Below are 18,273 nucleotides of genomic sequence, written 5' to 3'. Positions count from 1 at the left end.
GCTGACCGTAAATATTCTCCAGGCCTAAACTCCCGTACACGTAAGAAGCTGACATGGCAATGAGAAGGCAAGGCTAGAGCACTTGTTCTGCCTATGCTGCCTTTCCATGTGCAAAGAAAGCATTTTCTCCCCCCGCATTCTGAAATGATAGTCACAGGAGGCTATCTGCCATGTGGGTTCCCCCCACCCCACCCTTAATGTTTTGATCGAGTGTTGCTCATACCTCTTTGCTTGCTACATTGCGTGCATGTTTAACGTACCATAACTTTCATCTTTAAATGTCATAATGCACCCTGAGATTAGGATGGAAACTCTTAAAAATTCTTTTTGAGTCTGTGACTAAGCTAGAAGGAAAAGAGGAGCTGAACTTATTTGTTGGGGAAATGGGTTAAGAGGAAATTTTACCCCACCTGGATGAAGGCACAAGTTTTCTTCCTTTCGTTTCCTTTTTAAAGGAGCAAGTTTCTACTCCTTTTGTTTGCAAAGATACTCTTGAAAGCATGTTGGCAATATTTGCTGAATCCTCAGATGCCAAAAGACGGGCTCAGCCTTATTTCCTGCGGGTGGGACTTTGGGGCTCTGCCTAGGACTTTGCAACTCCCCATGACCAGCCATAGTAAAATGAACATAGTAATACAAAGCAAATAGAATAACCTTTTTTCCCATTTCCCCTTTTTCCATTTTCTATTCATGTCACACAATGTGGGTTTCCTTGGTTGATTAAGTTTTGTTTCTGTTTCTGTTCCTTTAAAAGCATCAAGAGTACAAACACCTAGCCCTACTTAGAATTCTGCACCTCCTGCCATTTCCCTGACTTAGTAGCAGCTCTCAAAGATCTCTGGAAGAGGCCTTTCAAGCCTTGCTATCTCAGAGCCTTCTAGTGGGAGCTCACCTGGGATCATTTGTACGCAGAGCATGAGCTATGGCCCCCCTCCCCATGAGTCCATGTCTGAAATGTTTTGATGTTTGTTCACGTGTGACTTTTTAAGACGGTGTTTAAAAGAAGTAACCATTCCACAGCCTGTCCTCACATTCTCCCACCAGAGAAGAGACCCCCCGAGCCTCCAGGACCTCCTCCGCTGCCGCCGCCGCCGCCACCCAACCTGGCCGAGGAGAACACCTCCAACGCAGCTCAGGACTTTAACCCGGCCGTGACGGCCGCCCTCCTCCACCTTTTATCCCAGCAAGAGGCAGGGTTGCCGAGCCAGCCAGAGCACGAACCCCAAGCTGTGAGGCCTTCCTCGGATTATACCCGGTCGCAAACCTCATCCAGGACTTACAGCACCGACGGGCCCGAGGGAAGCAGCTTCGATGTCGACGAGCGGAATTCCAGCCAGACTTTAACAGCGGAGATGTCGCCTCAGACCTTGGGGAAAAGTAGGACATTTCTGGGCTCCACAAGTCACCTTGGGGAGTCAAGCAGCTACCAGGGCGCAGGATCGGTTGAGTTCCCAGGGGACCAGGATCTCCGTTTCGCCCGGATCCCCTTAGGGATGCATTCTTCCGTTGGCCAGTCCTTCATCAAAGCCACCGAGGGGAGCAACAACACACTGGTGCACCCAGAGGCCAAAATTCACAACTACAGTGAGGTGGGAGTGGCAAACGCTAGTTCTAGTGACACAGGAACAAGTCACACGTGGGGGAACCCGGTCCCATCCGCTGCTTACGGAAAAGCCTTTCGCGGGCAGAGTAGATTGCCTCCAAGAGGAGGTCGAGGAAGAGGGGTACCTTACTAAAAATGACTGGAGAGGGGGGAATTGGTACCTTTTTTTTCAGTGGTGTTTTACCGTCCTTTTCCCCTCTTGACCTTTCCAGCAGCCAGTTTGTTGGGGCAAGCCATTGCCCACCTCCAGCCCACCACAGAAATGGTTTATTGTTGATACTTTCCCTTCCTGCTCACCAGACTGCTGCTGCTGCTGCTGTTCGCTCCCCCACTCCACTGTGGGACTTTAGAATGAAGACCTTGGCCTTTTCCCCCTCTTCCTTTTTTTCTTTTTTTTTTACACATCTTCCCATACCCAAAGACCTACTGATTTGGGTTTTCCCCACTCAAAGATGGCGGGAGAAGTAAAGAATCCTTAAAGAAGTCATAATAATAAATTGGAAACATGAACCGAATGTGTTTGCTAGCCTTGAGCCATTTATTTGTGAGAGTGAGCCCCGCTGAGAGTCTGGAAAAACTGAATTGTTTCATCTGCAGCAGAATGAGGTGGCAGAAAGAGCCATACTGCTCCAGATTGCAGGCTGGGGAACCTCCCTTTTTTGAATCCATGCGCACGAACACACACTACAACTTGCCTCCCTGCACACAGAAAGGCTAACATACCTGGGAGTGAGATTGTAGCCCAGTCCCTCTCTCCATTGTGCTAGTCTTGTTGTTTTCCAGGAGGCAAAATGATGGGTTTTGGGGAATAGGAGCATTCAGAAAAGGACAGTTCCCCCCAATGGTAAAACTCATTCTGCCTCATCGTTCCGCTGTATGTGTAAGATCCAGCCTCAGTATTGCAAAGGCAATGCGTTGTTTTGTTTTCCTTTGCCTCCTTGAATTTCAAGATTTGTCAGATGGTGCCTACATACCTTTTATACTGAATTGGGAGGATTTGGTTTATGTTCTGTAAGATCCGGATATTTCTCTCCCCACCCCCTTCTTAGCCACATCTTCTTCACATGATGAAAAGACAGGATGCTACCATTCTTCTCCTGGCTAGCTGTCCCTTGTTTTACTGTGAAAGGCCTCGTGCTCTCTCATACTCGCCTTCCAGACCTTTAGCTGAACTGAATTTCTGTAGTGTCCACGAGTCCGTTGACTTTTGGATGTTTTCTTTTTTTAAAATTTTCTCTCTTAAGAATGGTGAGTGTCTTTTTGTTGAAGTTCTTAAGGCCAAAGTAAATGGCTAAAAATAAAGTAAAAACCAAAAGCTTTGTAATCCTTAAGTTCTTCGGGGTGCAGTGAGCTTAAGATCGAAGCTGAGAGCGGTCGGGGCAGACGGGAGCCCAACAAGCAAGATCAGCGTTTTCAATCTTCTGAATGGTTAACAAGTGTATACTGTCTCTTGTGCGATTTCGTTGTTGTCAATGTTAAAAAGCAGCCCTATCCGCAGCTTTCCTCACTGATACTGCAGTGAGGATCAGTTTATATTTATATACTTTTAACGGCTTTAGCAGTTCCACCTGCTCTGGTTAATTCCCCCCCCCCATTTTTTTTGTAAGACATAGATTTTTACTGTGAAGGGCAGCAAGCCTGTTTTTTTTTTTTTGCAAGGGGGGGAGTAGAAACTTGGAAGGGTGGCTAATTTCTTGGGGGGGGGCAGGGAATCATTCCCCTTTTAAACTTGACAGTGTTCAAAGGGGAGAAGCATGTCAGAAATTGCAGGGGGCAGAGGGAGTTTTCGCTCCAGCTTCTGGTCTTTACAAAAGAAGAACGGAATCTTCTTGCTTTCATATAATACAAAAGGAAAAGCTGCCTCTGTATAGCATACTGCTGCGGAGGGCAGGGGAAAATGCCTTAAAACACATGGACAGGAGAGCCTGGTGTGGTACAAGGGAGTTGAAACGGCCTTTAGAAAGAGTTCTGTGGAGGTTGGGGTAGGCACTGTTAAGTATATGTGCCACCTTGTATTGACAACCCACAACCTGCTTCTTTCAATTCTGCAAAGTGTAGTAAGTTTGCAAAATTCCAAGTGTAAATTTTGTATGTGTGTTTTTTTAAATTCAGTTATGAGTTCATGCCTAACATGCAAAGAGAAAAAAGAGAGAGAGAGTACTGTACATGCAGAATATGGTAAATAAAAAGGAGAGACTTCTCCCAGGCATTTATTTAAACATTTCTCTTTTTTTCTTTTCCCTTCTTCAGTTTCCTGATGTTTGGGGCCTTGGCATTTTTAAGCTGTCATGGAGTTCTCAGACATGTCTCTCCTCTCCACCTCCCTTCCTCTCTCCAGGGGAAAACACAATTGCTGCCATCCAGCCATGTGGCCATTAATTTTCTTTCTTTTTGCTCTTGTCATAAACCTGCTCACCTGAAAGAATTTGACCACCCCTTGCATGCAGGGTCTTGCAGATTCTGACTTAACAATGCTTCCTTTACTGCCTCAGATCCTCCAAGGATAAACTACTTAGGAAGGTATACTTTGGTATGAAGATTTTCTCCCCCCTCCCTTCTAGTGTTGAGTCTCAGCAGCCATAATGTGTAACCTTTACCCAGCTGAGGAAAGTATGGAGTTTGCAGAATCCAATCACTTTTGAGTATTTAACCCAAAGTAAGGTGTCACCTTGAGTTTCAAGGGAACGAAGGGGGTGCAAAGGAGCTAGCTGATAATAAACCTCCCCCTCATTTTGGCCCCAGAGTTCCCAGCAGCTGCGTTACCAGTTTTCATACATGATGGGGTTATTATTATTCTTTTAAAGGCCCATGGTGACATTTCTTGAGCTGCTGCTGCTCAGTTAGAATGTCACATGGAACAACTTTGCACCTGAATTGTTTACTCTTGGGCCACAGCTTACTTTGAATCTATGCTAGATGGTGGGCCTCCTAAGTGTTCATTGTCACGCATCCTTTTTGGGTTGTGTGGAAAGGGTGCATCTTAAGGAGTCGTCGCGCCCAAGTTTAGCGTTTTAGGAGGCAAGAGAGATTGAAAGGGGAGTAAATATGTCCTACACATGAGGATCAGGATCCTAAAAAGTCCCGCTTGGATAAACTTGGGGACCCTCCTTTGGAGGATCTATTTTAAAAAATTGTGGGGAGATGTCTGATCCATCAGATGTGGAAAAGTGTACCTATGCTGTATTGGGCCAATTTTAGTTGCTTAACAAAATTTGAGTAGCACAAATCCTGGCTTCAGAAAATCATGTTTATGCGTGCACTATTTCTTACCTGACAGTCACATGGAACAACTTCACCCCTAACCTGTTACCCCAGGTTATGGACTTGTGAAAGACCTAACGCATGTAACAAACAGCACAGGTAGAAGTTGGTATGGCTTGGATGCAGCAGTTGAAAGCATTCAGTTGACACACGCACAAACAGGAAATAGCTAATATGTGTACAACCTGACAAAGCATGGGCGGACCTTGTCTATCAGCAGGTACAGCCTAATCAAATCTCTCTCTCTTTTTCCCCCCCAGCTTCCACTACCGTACTGGTTAATTAACACAACAGTTTTACTTGTGAAATGCCAGCAGCTGGGCAGTGGAAACCCTAATGGAACATTGCTAGAGCTCATTTTCAAAAAAATTGCACAAACTGGGGGGGGGGAGAGAGAGAGAGAGAGAAGAAAGATGTCTCTCACAGATCCCAGCTTTCAGATTCCCGCCCCACCCTCCTTTTAAAAATACATCCCAGAATGTGGCAGCTAGACTGGTGACTGGGAGCAGCCGCCGAGACCACATAACACCGGTCTTGAAAGACCTACATTGGCTCCCAGTACGTTTCTGAGCACAATTCAAAGTGTTGGTACTGACCTTTAAAGCCTTAAACGGCCTCGGTCCAGTATACCTGAAGGAGTGTCTCCACCCCCATCGTTCTGCCCGGACACTCAAGTCCAGTGCCGAGGGCCTTCTGGCGGTTCCCTCGCTGCGAGAAGCCAAGTTGCAGGGAACCAGGCAGAGGGCCTTCTCGGCAGTGGCACCCGCCCTATGGCACTCCCACCAGATGTCAAAGAGAACAACAACTACCAGACTTTTAGAAGACATCTGAAGGCAGCCCTGTTTAGGGAAGCTTTTAATGTTTAATAGATTATTGTATTTTAATATCCTTCTGGAAGCCGCCCAGAGTGGCTGCGGAAACCCAGCCAGATGGGCGGGGTATAAATAATAAATTATTATTATTATTATTATTATTAGATACATATGAAGTTGTGCAGGGTCTGTCGGCAGAAAACTTCAATGTACTATACAGAGATGGCAGCAGTTTTTAAATGGAATTCCAGGAAACTCCTTGGAAAGCTCATTGGGGTGCCTCACTCAGAAGTTCACTGGTGGCAACCAAGCTTCCCTGAAATACAGCTGGCTCTCTGCTTCTGATTTTTTTTCTATGCAACATACAGATTTAGAAGAATATTGGGTTGCATTCTCAGTTCATAGGAGGCAAGGACAAGACCCAAAAGATGAGCTCGGTGCCTCACATGAACTTGGCCAGGAAGTTAAGAGCTAAATTTGTGGCTCAGCTTGGTTGTCCTTTATAGTGAAACAAATTACACTATTACACATGCATGTGTATGAACTAAGTGTGTGCCCTAAAACATAACCCTCATTTCTCTGGTACATGCAGGAGAACATATGTGTAACTCTGAAAGAAGTCCCTGAAGATGCAAGGTTTGAAAGCCCTTGTCTTGTAGCTACTTTCCCACAATAAGCTGCTGTTTTCTCCTTGAGTTGTACACAGCTGTGACCCACCACATATTCACATCTCTTCTGTATTGCTAGAAATATATTCAGCAGGCTACCAAATTCCGGCTAGTAAGTTCACAGTAGCCTGCAAATTGAAGCAGGGGAGAAGATGCAAGATGCACAGAGTTTCCATTTCAGTAGAAATGATCCAGGTGTAACCAGGAAGTATCTCCTATCTGCTCTACTAGGAATGTACAAGCCTGCTTTGTTGTCCAAGATCCTTGTGAATCCTTGGCCAAGGCCAGGGGTCCCCAAACTTACCTCGCCGAGGGCTGGTGCCGCCAGCGCCAATCGCACTGTGGGCCGGAGCACACGCCCATACGCATGCACACGCGATTTCTGGTGCAGTCCCGGGTTGCTGGAACACCGGAAATAGCTTATGCGCATGGGCCTCCTCCGGCCCGGAAACATGCCTGACATGATGCTTGCGCATGCACACAAGCTATTTCCGATGCTCTGGGGACCAGGAAGTGGGCAGTCGCATGATGCAGCGCCGTTAAGAGGGGCGGCGGGGGTTACTGGGGGCCGCATAAAAGAGCCTCGCGGGCCGCACCCGGCCCCCGGGCCTTAGTTTGGGGAAGCCTGGCCAAGGCCGTGTGTACACTGCATTTTTTTTTAAAAAAAGTAAATTTGTGTGTGTGTCCCCCACCAGAAAACACCCCCTACATTCTAACTTTGGTATAAATTATAATGCAGTATTTACTAATATATAACACTGGTTTTGCTAGCCATGGGGACGGCAAGGAGATCTGCAGGGCACTCTGCTCATTGCAGATCTCATATCTCATTCAGCTGCTTCGGTGGGTTCTGAGATTTTTGCCAAGCATTGTGCGTGGCATACTTCAAAAACAGTAATTCTAAATATTAACAAAAAGAAAAACCACAGGGAAATACAAGTTAGGCTCATAATTAATACCTAAATTTTATATCTTATACCATAGAGCTGCTCCCCCCCCCAAAAAAATTCCTGTGTTCATTGTTCGCCCTATCTTAAATGTGTATATGTATAGTTAGCCAATGTTGCCAGACTCCAAGCATTAACACAGCAATCTTCTGTATCTCTATTCAAAATAAGCTTGCTGCTTTTAGAAGTGGTCTGATACCCTTGGGAGTGACCGGGAACTCCTGAGTGTATCTGATTGCTGCTGAAAGCAGCCTGTTAGGGTAAGGCACCAAATTCAGACAGTGCCAACTTCAAGTCATGACTGCAAAGGAACATTCCCTTGCAGCCTTGGCTTTCTGTGTCCTGTGCCTGATGTCAGATGGGCATGGCTTGGCCCAAATGGCAAAGCAAGCCAAATTAGGAGGGCTGATCTACCACTGATTTAAAATTCAAATGAATTTAAATTTTAAAGGCAGGCTATAACAGCATCAGATCAATTACATATATATGATCTTCCCATATGCATTCACAAGGGCTAGAACGGGCATCCCCAAACTTCAGCCCTCCAGATGTTTTGGACTACAATTCCCATCTTCCCCGACCACTGGTCCTGTTAGCTAGGGATCTTGGGAGTTGTAGGCCAAAACATCTGGAGGGCCGCAGTTTGGGGGTGCCTGGGCTAGAACCATGCTTCTTTTTTTTCTTAAATGAAAGTCTAGAATCTCAGGAAGCTGAATTCTGTGCCCATAACCATATGTATTTAGCTGCTCCCGTGGAAAGAGCCCTGCCCATAGTTTCTCCCAGCTATCTTCCCAAGCTGCTGTTCACTGGTGCAGCACTTGGTGCAGCCTTACACTGGGGCTGCTACTCTTGATTTTGCATTATTTCTGTCTGCAGAATTAATTTTCCTTTATTTTAATGCAAAAAGCAGTTATTTTATTGTTACGGTTCTCGACCAGCATACACATATATACACAAAACAATCCAAAATACAATCTAAAATATAAGCAATAAATATAAACTCTAACCATTATAAAAATTATTAGATAAAAGAAGGTATCACTACTTGGGAGGGTACAGCAAATGGTAGCAATGGATCATCTTTGGCTCTGTCCTGAAATTTTTGGGCACTACTAACTAGGTCAGCTCGGATTTTTATGGCTCTAGCACAGAACTTGGCTACCTTTGCTGTCACATTAGAGTTAGCATCTGAAAGAAGCAGTGTGCATATATTCTCGACTGCTGACTGCTTTTAAGAAACCAAATAACTCTGTAAATGTGTGCAATTGACATAATGTCCTTTGCTCACTGAAATGTTGGTGAATAATCTGTGCCCTCCTCCTGGAGCTGGGGGTGTTGGAGTAATGGAGTGTTCATCCTGAATGTATCTTCTTGTTTCTTCCATGGATCTAATCAAATGAGCTTATCTGGGTTGCAAGAGTCTCACTGTAGTGAGGCTCAACCAGAAATCAGATTTCTCAAGAACAAGGACTGTACACATTCTGAACAAGTTCATTAGATATTGTTTCTTCCATCACTTGGAGCAGGTCCCCAGCCCCCCAGCCCACCCTCGAAGGAGATCACTATCATGTAATTTTCTTCTCTGGCCTATCTCCTGCATGATATCTTGTATGTGTTGAACATGTTCATTCTTCTCCCACAGAACCGGAATGATTTGTCCCTCCATAATATAGATATTATTATTTTTTTATTTTCATTATTTATTATTTATCCCCCGCCACTCTGGGCGGCTTCCAACAATTACCAAAATACATTAAAATATCACAGATTAAAAACTTTCCTAAACAGGGCTGTTTCAAATACCCCAACACTGCTTAGAGCAGGTATGAAGAAACTGAGCCTCCGGATGTTGTTGGATTCCAACCTCCATCAGTCTTGGCCAGGATCACCAATGGATGATAGGAAGTGGGAGTCCAGGAACATCCGGAGGGGAACAGGTTGCCTGTCTCTGGTTGAAAGCATTGTCTCTCCCACCCCTCCTAGAAAACTGGTTCATCCACTTTTCAGATCTAATAAATAATAAATAAACCTAATAAATAAACCACTGCTTCACAGTAACTTGTTCCTGGTTTTGTTTAGCTGGATGGTATGCTGGGGACGCGGGTGGCGCTGTGGTCTAAACCACTGAGCCTTGGGCTTGCCGATCGGAAGGTCAGCGGTTCGAATCCCCGCGATGGGGTGAGCTCCCGTTGCTCGGTCCCAGCGCCTGCCAACCTAGCAGTTCGAAAGCATGTCAAGTGCAAGTAGATAAATAGGTACCACTCTGGTGGGAAGGTAAACGGTGTTTCCGTGCGCTGCTCTGGTTCGCTAGAAGTGGCTTAGTCATGCTGGCCACATGACCCGGAAAAACTCTCTGCAGACAAATGCCTGCTCCCTCGGCCAATAACGCGAGATGAGCGCCGCAACCCCAGAGTCGGTCACGACTGGACCTAATGGTCAGGGGTCCCTTTACCTTTACCTTTTTATGCTGGGTTTATAGAAATCCATAGAAAAGATGAAAGATATACCGCCAACAAGAAGGGAACTCAGTCTTGCGAGCTGTCCTGCGGGCAGAAATCACATGTGGTAAACGTGGCACAGATCTTGTAAAACACCATGACTTTCATTTTGGAAAAATGCAGAGGGGCTGGTTTGTTCATTCTTCCGTACTTCTTAATCCTGTTCCCCAATGACACATGGTGTATGTTCTAGTCCAGGCATCCCCAAACTTTGGCCCTCCAGATGTTTTGGACTACAATTCCCATCTTCCCCGACCACTGGCCCTGTTAGCTAGGGATCATGGGAGTTGTAGGCCAAAACACCTGGAGGGCCACAGTTTGGGGATGCCTGTTCTAGTCTTTTGCACTTATTCTCATTTGTTCCTCTTGCCATTGCCATCCTTGCAGCACAATTCAGCTTGCACAGCCCTTTGATAATATTAATAATCAGCCTCCACCACCAACACACACAGAGATATTTTGCCTCCACAGTTAACAGTCAGTGTATGAAGCGAGTTTGCCCTACCCTAATCACTGGGCTGGATCACAAATGCATGTGCATCGCTTAATGACTGTACACTTGAGGGTGGCTGAATGTGAGAACTGCCTCCATTGGCCAATCAGAAAGTTCCACCTGTGCTGTTTAGACCTCCGACAGCTCCTTTGTATGTGAGAACCCTCCAGCAATTTTGCAGTCCTCAAGTGATGAATGTACGTGTGAGAATGAACCAACCCCTGGCCTGGCATGGGGACCAGTGTGGTGGTGAGTGTTGGACTGAGGAGACTGCTTCAGATCCCTCCACCCTCAGTCATGAAACTCACTCGGTGACCTAGGGCCAGGTCCTGTCATATAGTGTAACCTATTTCACTGTGTTGTGAGGATTTAAAATGAAGGGGTTGGGGAGGGGGCATTTGTGCTGCTTTGATCACCCAGGGGAAAAGGCAGGATAGAGATGTAGTAAATTAATAATCCTTGATTTCTCTAGGCACAGACTTCGCAGGGATTTTGTTCAGAATGTTTTCAGCCTCTTCTTGACAATGTCCTCCAATATACCTGGTTATTTGTTGACAATGCTTCGGATGACTTGTTGCAAGTTTTGAAAGCTTGCAAATGCTTTAAAGCAGCTACAACTAATGCAATGAAAGTGATGTTAATTTACATTTCTTATTTTATCTTCTAAAAAATTCCATTTTGCCCACCATGGCTCCATAAAGCCCATAATACATATATAGCTCTTAAGCGCTTGGAGCAGCTAAGTGCTCTCGGTAATCCCTCTAATCCCACTGCAACTAAGGTAAGGCAGTGTTGTTACACCTGTACAGAGTTACCAGGTATCTTGAGAGATTAGGGCATGTAGGCCAAAAGCAGAAAATGTCACCTGGTGACTCAAGTGTGGACCTTGGTGCCCATGGCATCAAACCAGTGTGGTGTAGTGGTTAGAGTATTGAACTGGGAGTGTTGGGGGACCAGGATTCAAATCCCCACACAGCCATGAAGCTCCCTGGGCGACCTTGGGCCAGTCGCTACCTCTTGGACTAACCTACCTCACTGGGTTGTGGAGCTGAAAAGTCCCAACTGGGGACTTCTGGTTCATAGCTCACGCTTTTAACTCCTAAGCTCATTGGTTACATCTAGCTTATATATTATAACCACCCTTGCTTTTTCTCACTGCAGGTGGCCATGCCCTGGAACCGTGTAAATGACCATGCTCTTGTATGCCTTATCTCAGCTCATTGAGGAGGCTCCTCCCTGATCTTCAGTGAGAAAAGAACCAAACTTTGTAAGTAACGAATGTGACGCGTTGCCTTACAGACACTTCAAAAAGGCCTCGTGCTTTGATACAGTGCAGTGGCTCTGGAAAATGGAGTCCCTGCTTTGGTACGCCTTGCCTACATTTCTGATTTGTTGCTGCCACTGCAAGGCCATCTGGTCAAGTCGCCATCCATATAGAGGCTCATCCCTTCCCAGTTTAGCTAACACAGTCCAGATTATGAACTGCTCACCGATCAAACACCACTCAGGCAAGTGAGTCAAGCTGCAGAAGTGAAAGAGAGGAGGAGGGTGGAATTTAGTATGAGAGGTGCCCATTAGGGTGATGACTTTTTCATTTTTTCCCCCTCAAAAATTATTTCCTGTGGCACAAATGGATGAACTTTTGACTCTTAATGACTAAAATGAGGTATATTCCATTGAAATATTTAAAAAGGTTACGCACAAACCGTTTTTATTTTATTTTTTTGTATGCCGTTTTACCATTTCATAAAATTGTATTAACAATTCTATATATATTTCGTATCAGATTTGGACACAACACCACATTCCACAATGGGGAGTGTTCTTAGCAACATAGGGTATACAAATGTCACACCTGCGCAAGGTAAAAGCCCCTTTTGGGGACCTTAAAACTCAGCCAGCAGACCCTGCCGGGCATGCTGGGGAAAGAACCTACAGGAAAGGTAGCAAAACATCGTCCTCTAGTGGCGTCTATACTGTTACTGCAGCTAAAAAAAGCTTCCTTGTGTGTTTGATGACCCTATATAATGTTGTATATATGTGACTCTAAAGCTTGGGTTCAATTTTATACAGTAGTACCTCTACTTACGAATTTAATGTATTCCGAACGCACATTCGTAAGTTGAAAAAATGTGTAAGTCGAATCCCATAGGAATGCATTGGGAGAAAAAATTTGTAAGTCTAAAAATTAGTAAGTAGAAAAAATCCTATCTAAACCACATCCAAGATGGCGATGGAGCTCCATTCGTAAGTAGAAACATTGGTAAGTAGAGTTATTCATAAGTAGAGGTACCACTGTATCTGCTTACAGTGACTTCAAAAATGGTAAAAAAAACTGATAAATAAATTTTTTAAAATCATTTTGTGTGTGAGGGTTTTTTAAAAATCAAATCTCTTTGAAAGTAAGATTTTATCTAATCTTTAATGAAAGCTCATCAAATTATGATACAGGGAAATGAGGTTGTAAAAAAGTCATCACCCTAGTGCCCATCCTAGATATTTCAAAGCAGGGGAGGCACCCTTTTTCATTGTTGCAGGCCCCACATATCAATGGTGCGTGTGACCAGAAGCACAACTGGGTGACGCGATGAAGGTAAATTTGACCTTCGTATGTAAAAATGTAAGGCTGACCTGCTGGATCAAGCCCATCTAGTCCAGCATCTTGTTCTCACAGTGGCCAGCCAGATGCTTGTAGGAAGACCACAAGCAGGACCTGAGCACAAGAGCCCTCTCTCTTCTCCCCCACTGTGGTTTCCAGCAACTGGTATTCAGAAGCGTTACTGATGTCTAGGCAAAGCTTTAGACATCATGGCAAACAGGCCAGTTTCTTCACAGGCTCCCGCACCCCTCTCTAGTCTCCGTCCAGGCAAGCAAAAGCCATGACCAGCATTGTAGGGCACTGTCATGGACTGGTTGGACGGAGAGGAATGTCACTGGGTGGCACCAGGTGGGGAACCCCCAAGGAAAGAAGGCTCAGAGCCAGGGGATTGGTGGTGGGACAACAACGAGTAGTTAGAGGGAGAATATTTTTTGGGGGGGGGGGAGGTGTTGGTAGCTGAAGAAGTTACATGGTTTAGTGAGAAGGGAGAGTCTGTGGCAGAGAGAAGACCAGAAGCAGAAGCAGGAGGGGAAGGAGGCCTGGAGGCAGAGTTGACTCAGGCTGGTGAATTTTCAAGCGTATCTTCCCCTCCCAGACTTCCAGTCCTGGGAGAGGAGCGGGACATTTCTGCTGAAGTTGAATACATGCATAGCAAGGGGCACTCCAACGCATTGGACAAGGACCCCCCTAAGAGAGCCAGGAATTGTGTTGTTGGTTTGTGTTGGCTCAACCAAATGGGCAGAATTGGCAGGTGCTGGCGGCAGCAGTGGTGGACCTACGTTTTGGGGGCCCTGAAACTTGAACTGTTACGGGGGCCACTTTGCAACAGTGTCTGCATAGCCACTGTTATCTTCTTCGGCGGGGGCTGTTCCATGACAGATCACCACACCTTTACAACATTGGCTCTCAAAGTTTTGGAATTGTTGACATACAGACAGCAAAGAATCAATCGATTTGACTTGTGACATTCAAATGGGGTCTACTAGGCCCAAATTTTTAAAGCAATGTGGACTGACGTTGTTTCTGCCCCCCCCCCCTGAGATTAGGGGCCTTGAAACCAAAGCTTCATTAGTAAATGCACCCCTGGATGGTGGCACAATTCGAGGGGAGCCTGCAGGCTGCACTCTCTTATCGTCTGAGCTTTTGACACCACCAACTTACTAGGGAGATTGAGAGTGTACCCCAAAAGTGACACCACCCCCTGGGTTTCTGCTATCTGTTAAGGGTGCTGCTGAGAGGAGACCCCTATCCCCCTCACAGAGCTACAATTCTCAGAGTGGTTTAACTGTCAATCCCTCGTCACAGGGAACTCTGGGAACTGAAGCTCTGTGAGGGGAAAAGGGGTCTCCTGACAACTCCCAGCAGCACCTTTAACAAACAACAGTTCCCAGGATCCTTTGGGGGAACCCATGAGTTGTTTTAAGTGGCACGATTTAAATGTATGTTGCAGATGGGGCCGTAGTCATTAATGGGTATTGTTGAAGGAAAGACAGCCACCAGATGGCACTCTATAACCAAAGTAGAGCAGTGGAAGGTTTAGGTTTTCTATCCCAATTCGCCCCAGGGCTGCCTCATCCATAGCAATCCTTTGCGAACGTGTGATTGCAGAACGCGCACACTGCAGTTTTCAAGTCCATGCAGAAGCAGCCTTGTAATGGAAGGCTATGTCTACCCTACAGTTTGAAAGCAGATTAAAACCTGGTTTTAGCCATCATGGCTTCCCTAAGAACTTCTGGGATTTTGAGGTGTTATTTTTGTAGAAAAAGAGGTGCCAGAACTCACTATGAATGCCTCCCTTGTTCTCTTATAATAGCAATGGCACCCAGAACTGAGTTCTGGGAGATTTACTTTTAAAGGACCAGTTGACCCACGGGGTTGCTTTCAACTCTACAATTCTATGATTTTATTCCAGCCGTACAGAAACAAAAACGACAAAGGTAAAAACATCAGAAATTATTATTGTTATTCTTTATTAAATTCGTATGCCACCCTATCCCCTCAGACCTCAGGACGGTTCACAACATACAGTATAAAAAACACAAAATACATAATAAAAATAAGAACAGAAACAAACCAATAGTACTCTGTCCCACAACACATTTAAAAAGGCATCGGATGTCACTCAGCCCAAGGCCTTGTTTTCACCCGGCACCAAAAGGTGTATAAGGAAGGCACCAGGCAAACCTCGTGTGCATTCCCTTAATTTCCCACATTGATAAGAACCAAAGAGTCCTGGAGGTTAGTTGTGTTAGTATATGAATATAATAAAGTCCCACCACATAGCATAAAAATGTCCCGAATCTTCCAAGCCTCTGGAAACTTTCAGTGCCAGATTACGTACATGTTTTGGTTTTGCCACAAGGATATCTGCAGGCCTTGTCCTGTGTATATGCTAGTTACTGCCAACAGACACGGTGCCAACTCTCTTTAGATTGCCATCTTTTGAGTATGACCACCCCATATATTTAGAAGTGAAAGCTGTAGAGCAGGCATCCCCAAACTTTGGCCCTCCAGATGTTTTGGACTACAATTCCCATCATCCCTGACCACTGGTCCTGTTAGCTAGGGATCATGGGAGTTGTAGGCCAAAACATCTGGAGGGCCGAAGTTTGGGGATGCCTGCTGTAGAGTCATTTGTATGGTACTCTTTCAAACAGCAAATACTTCCTGCTCATGGGCAACTCTGGAGGGTGGTTGGGGCAGGGCAAGGCCCCTCCAAACAGGGAGCTTTCTCTCTCTCCCCCCACGTGCCTCCCCCCTCCACTGCTGGACTCCTGTCATCCTAGACCAGGTATCCCCAAACTGCAGCCCTCCAGATGTTTTGGACTACAATTCCCATCATCCCTGACCACTGGTCCTGTTAGCTAGGGATCATGGGAGTTGTAGGCCAAAACATCTGGAGGGCCGCAGTGTGGGGATACCTGTTTTAGATGCTCGTTGGTAGGCCTGATCAGGGTGCCTCCACCTTCGGAGGTTAGCGGATGGTCGGAGAAAGAGACTTTTCTATAAGGGGAGCTGAGTCTTTGGATTACCATCTCCAGAGATACCTATTTAATTATTTGATTAGTGCTTATTGCTTGCCCCGCCCTCTCCACTCATTTTAACCATTGTTGTTGTTTAAATTGTTTTGTATGTTTTATTTCATTCATTCAACTATCTCTTTAAAAATGGCAACAGTTGTTTTCAACATTAGTAATGGAAAAGCAGGCTGCAAATGCTTTAAATTAAAACATTTACAAAATAAATAAATGTGGCTGTCCAGCCTACCTTACAAGGTTGTTTGTAAGAACCATCAAGATATCACGAGGTGCATTATGAGTGCATTAGAGAGAAGCGCTGCCTAAATAACTGTTGTGCAGTTAAATACGGGCCTTCAAAGCTGGCCAGATGGCTGGTTTTGCTCTTGATGAAAGCGGCAAGCTTTCTTTAAAAGACGCAAGAGGGCAGCACATGCCAATAAACCTTCTCAGAATTTCATGGGGGGGGGGACTGGTCTGGCTTCCCTCTTTTGGGTTATCATGGCCTGTTAACCCCATCTGAGCTCTGTTTTGGTTTCATTCCCTTTTATCACTTGCTGAAGGGAGACCTTTGAAGCCAAAGAAGTCAGCTATACTGAGACAGAGGAGTTCTCGGAGTTTCGCAGTGCAGCAAAAGGTGCTCATTTCTTGCTGGTTGAAGGCATCCTCGCAATAAAATCCGAATCTGGTTCTTGAACCAATTATTGCCACGTAGCAGGGGGCATGAAAAATTGCCTGCCTGTTTCCTGGATTTTATATTAAGGGAACATAAAGTCAACCATTGAGTCAACTGCATTCCATTCTAAAAAGTATGAAGAGCAATATGTTTTATATTCAGATTATCTGATTATTTATAGAGCACCATCCGTACACAGCATTTTACAGAGTTTCCTATGTACACTGATCCAGGCAGGTCCCTGCCTCCAGTGAGCTTACAATGTAACGTAAGCAGTGGGGGAAGACCCTGGGCCTAGTCTGAGGGCCGTGGTGCAGCTAAGCAGGACTTGCTGTGGTCTGTGTCTGGATAGGAGACCTCCTCAAAACTCCATGTTGAGCCGAGCTTGTGACCTTGAGTTCCACGATGGAAGAAAGAGAAGAGAGATGTACAATATTAAAACAAATAAACAAGATGGGAGGGACGCGGGTGGCGCTGTGGGTTAAACCACAGAGCCTAGGGTTTGCCGATCAGAAGGTCGGCGGTTCGAATCCCCGCGACCGGGTGAGCTCCCGTTGCTCGGTCCCAGCTCCTGCCAACCTACCAGTTCAAAAGCACGTCAAAGTGCAAGTAGATAAGTAGGTACCACTACAGCGGGAAGGTAAACGGCGTTTCCATGTGCTGCTCTGGTTCTCCAGAAGCGGCTTTGTCATGCTGACCACATGACCTGGAAGCTGTATGCTGGCTCCCTCGGCCAATAATGCGAGATGAGCGCCGCAACCCCAGAGTCGGTCACGACTGGACCTAATGGTCAGTGGTACCTTTACCTTAAACAAGATGGGAGGGGAAGAGATGATAGGTAGCCATGGATGGATGTGAGGAAATGCAGTTGCATGTACTTGAGCATAAAGTTGGGCATAAAGATTAAGAAAAATACTTGATTGAAAAGATGAGGGTTTGAGGAGGTATTGTAAGGAAGAGAAAGAGATGGGGCACTACTTATGTGATCGGGGGCCAGGTATAAGGGGTGGAAAGGAGGCTGGGGAGAGTCAAGTTGGAAAGCAATGAGACTGTCAGGCAACTGAGGGTGAGGCATGCTTGGCATGCTTCTGGGGATATATTTTTTTTAATGAAAGTTGTGAGGTCTATTTTGTTCATTGATTGATTGATTGACTTGCCTTCAATTCGGATTCCAGCTCAGCGTTTGATTCACAGCGCTGCTTCGGGGGATATTGTTTCCTCCCAGACTACGTTTCCCCAATCAATAAAATGGGACCTTGAGCGTTCTGGTTCCCAAGATGGCGGTGAAGGTAAAAACGAAGGAGAAGGAGGGCGGGGAGCCATTTTATGTGCCAAAAAAGAGCTGCACAAATTGATTGCTGATTACTGTACTTTCCATTCATTTTAAGTTCTTTTTTCCCCTTTTTTAAAAAGTATACTCTACTCCTTGCTGAAGGCTCAAAATGGGCAGGTGTCAAATATGAAGAGTATTCTTAAAAAAATAAAAAAGTATCCAACACATTTAATGCTCCACACTAAATAAATACAATTTAACAATATTTTAATAAGCATAAATATATTGCATGCTCTTTGATGGTTGCTTTGCATCCTATCACTGTGTCTGTTATGCTACACCCTGTTAACTGGGTGCACTCAGCAATCACTTTGCCACATTGACCAAAGTCATGTTAGAACTGCTTGTCTTCCAGCTCAGTACTGA

General features: G+C 45.4%; 1 protein-coding gene across 7 annotated transcripts in view; it reads left to right on the top strand.

The window, feature by feature from the left end:
* The window catches only part of CDK12 (cyclin dependent kinase 12), a 91,448-nt gene that overhangs the window by 30,744 nt on the left and 42,431 nt on the right, over positions 1-18,273 (top strand). For 2 of the 7 annotated variants that reach the window (XM_035134482.2, XM_060281506.1), the window contains exons 14-15: positions 1,021-1,589; positions 11,444-11,549. In XM_035134482.2, coding sequence (XP_034990373.1) covers positions 1,021-1,589; positions 11,444-11,506 — 632 coding nt within the window. In that variant the 3' untranslated portion in view covers positions 11,507-11,549. The other 5 variants (XM_035134481.2, XM_035134480.2, XM_035134479.2 and 2 more) reach the window with 3 other exon arrangements.

This window comes from Zootoca vivipara, chromosome 13 (genome assembly GCF_963506605.1).
Source record: "Zootoca vivipara chromosome 13, rZooViv1.1, whole genome shotgun sequence".
NCBI lineage: Eukaryota > Metazoa > Chordata > Lepidosauria > Squamata > Lacertidae > Zootoca > Zootoca vivipara.
Note: the sequence above shows the minus strand (reverse complement) of the source record. Positions and strands in the feature narration are given on the sequence as shown.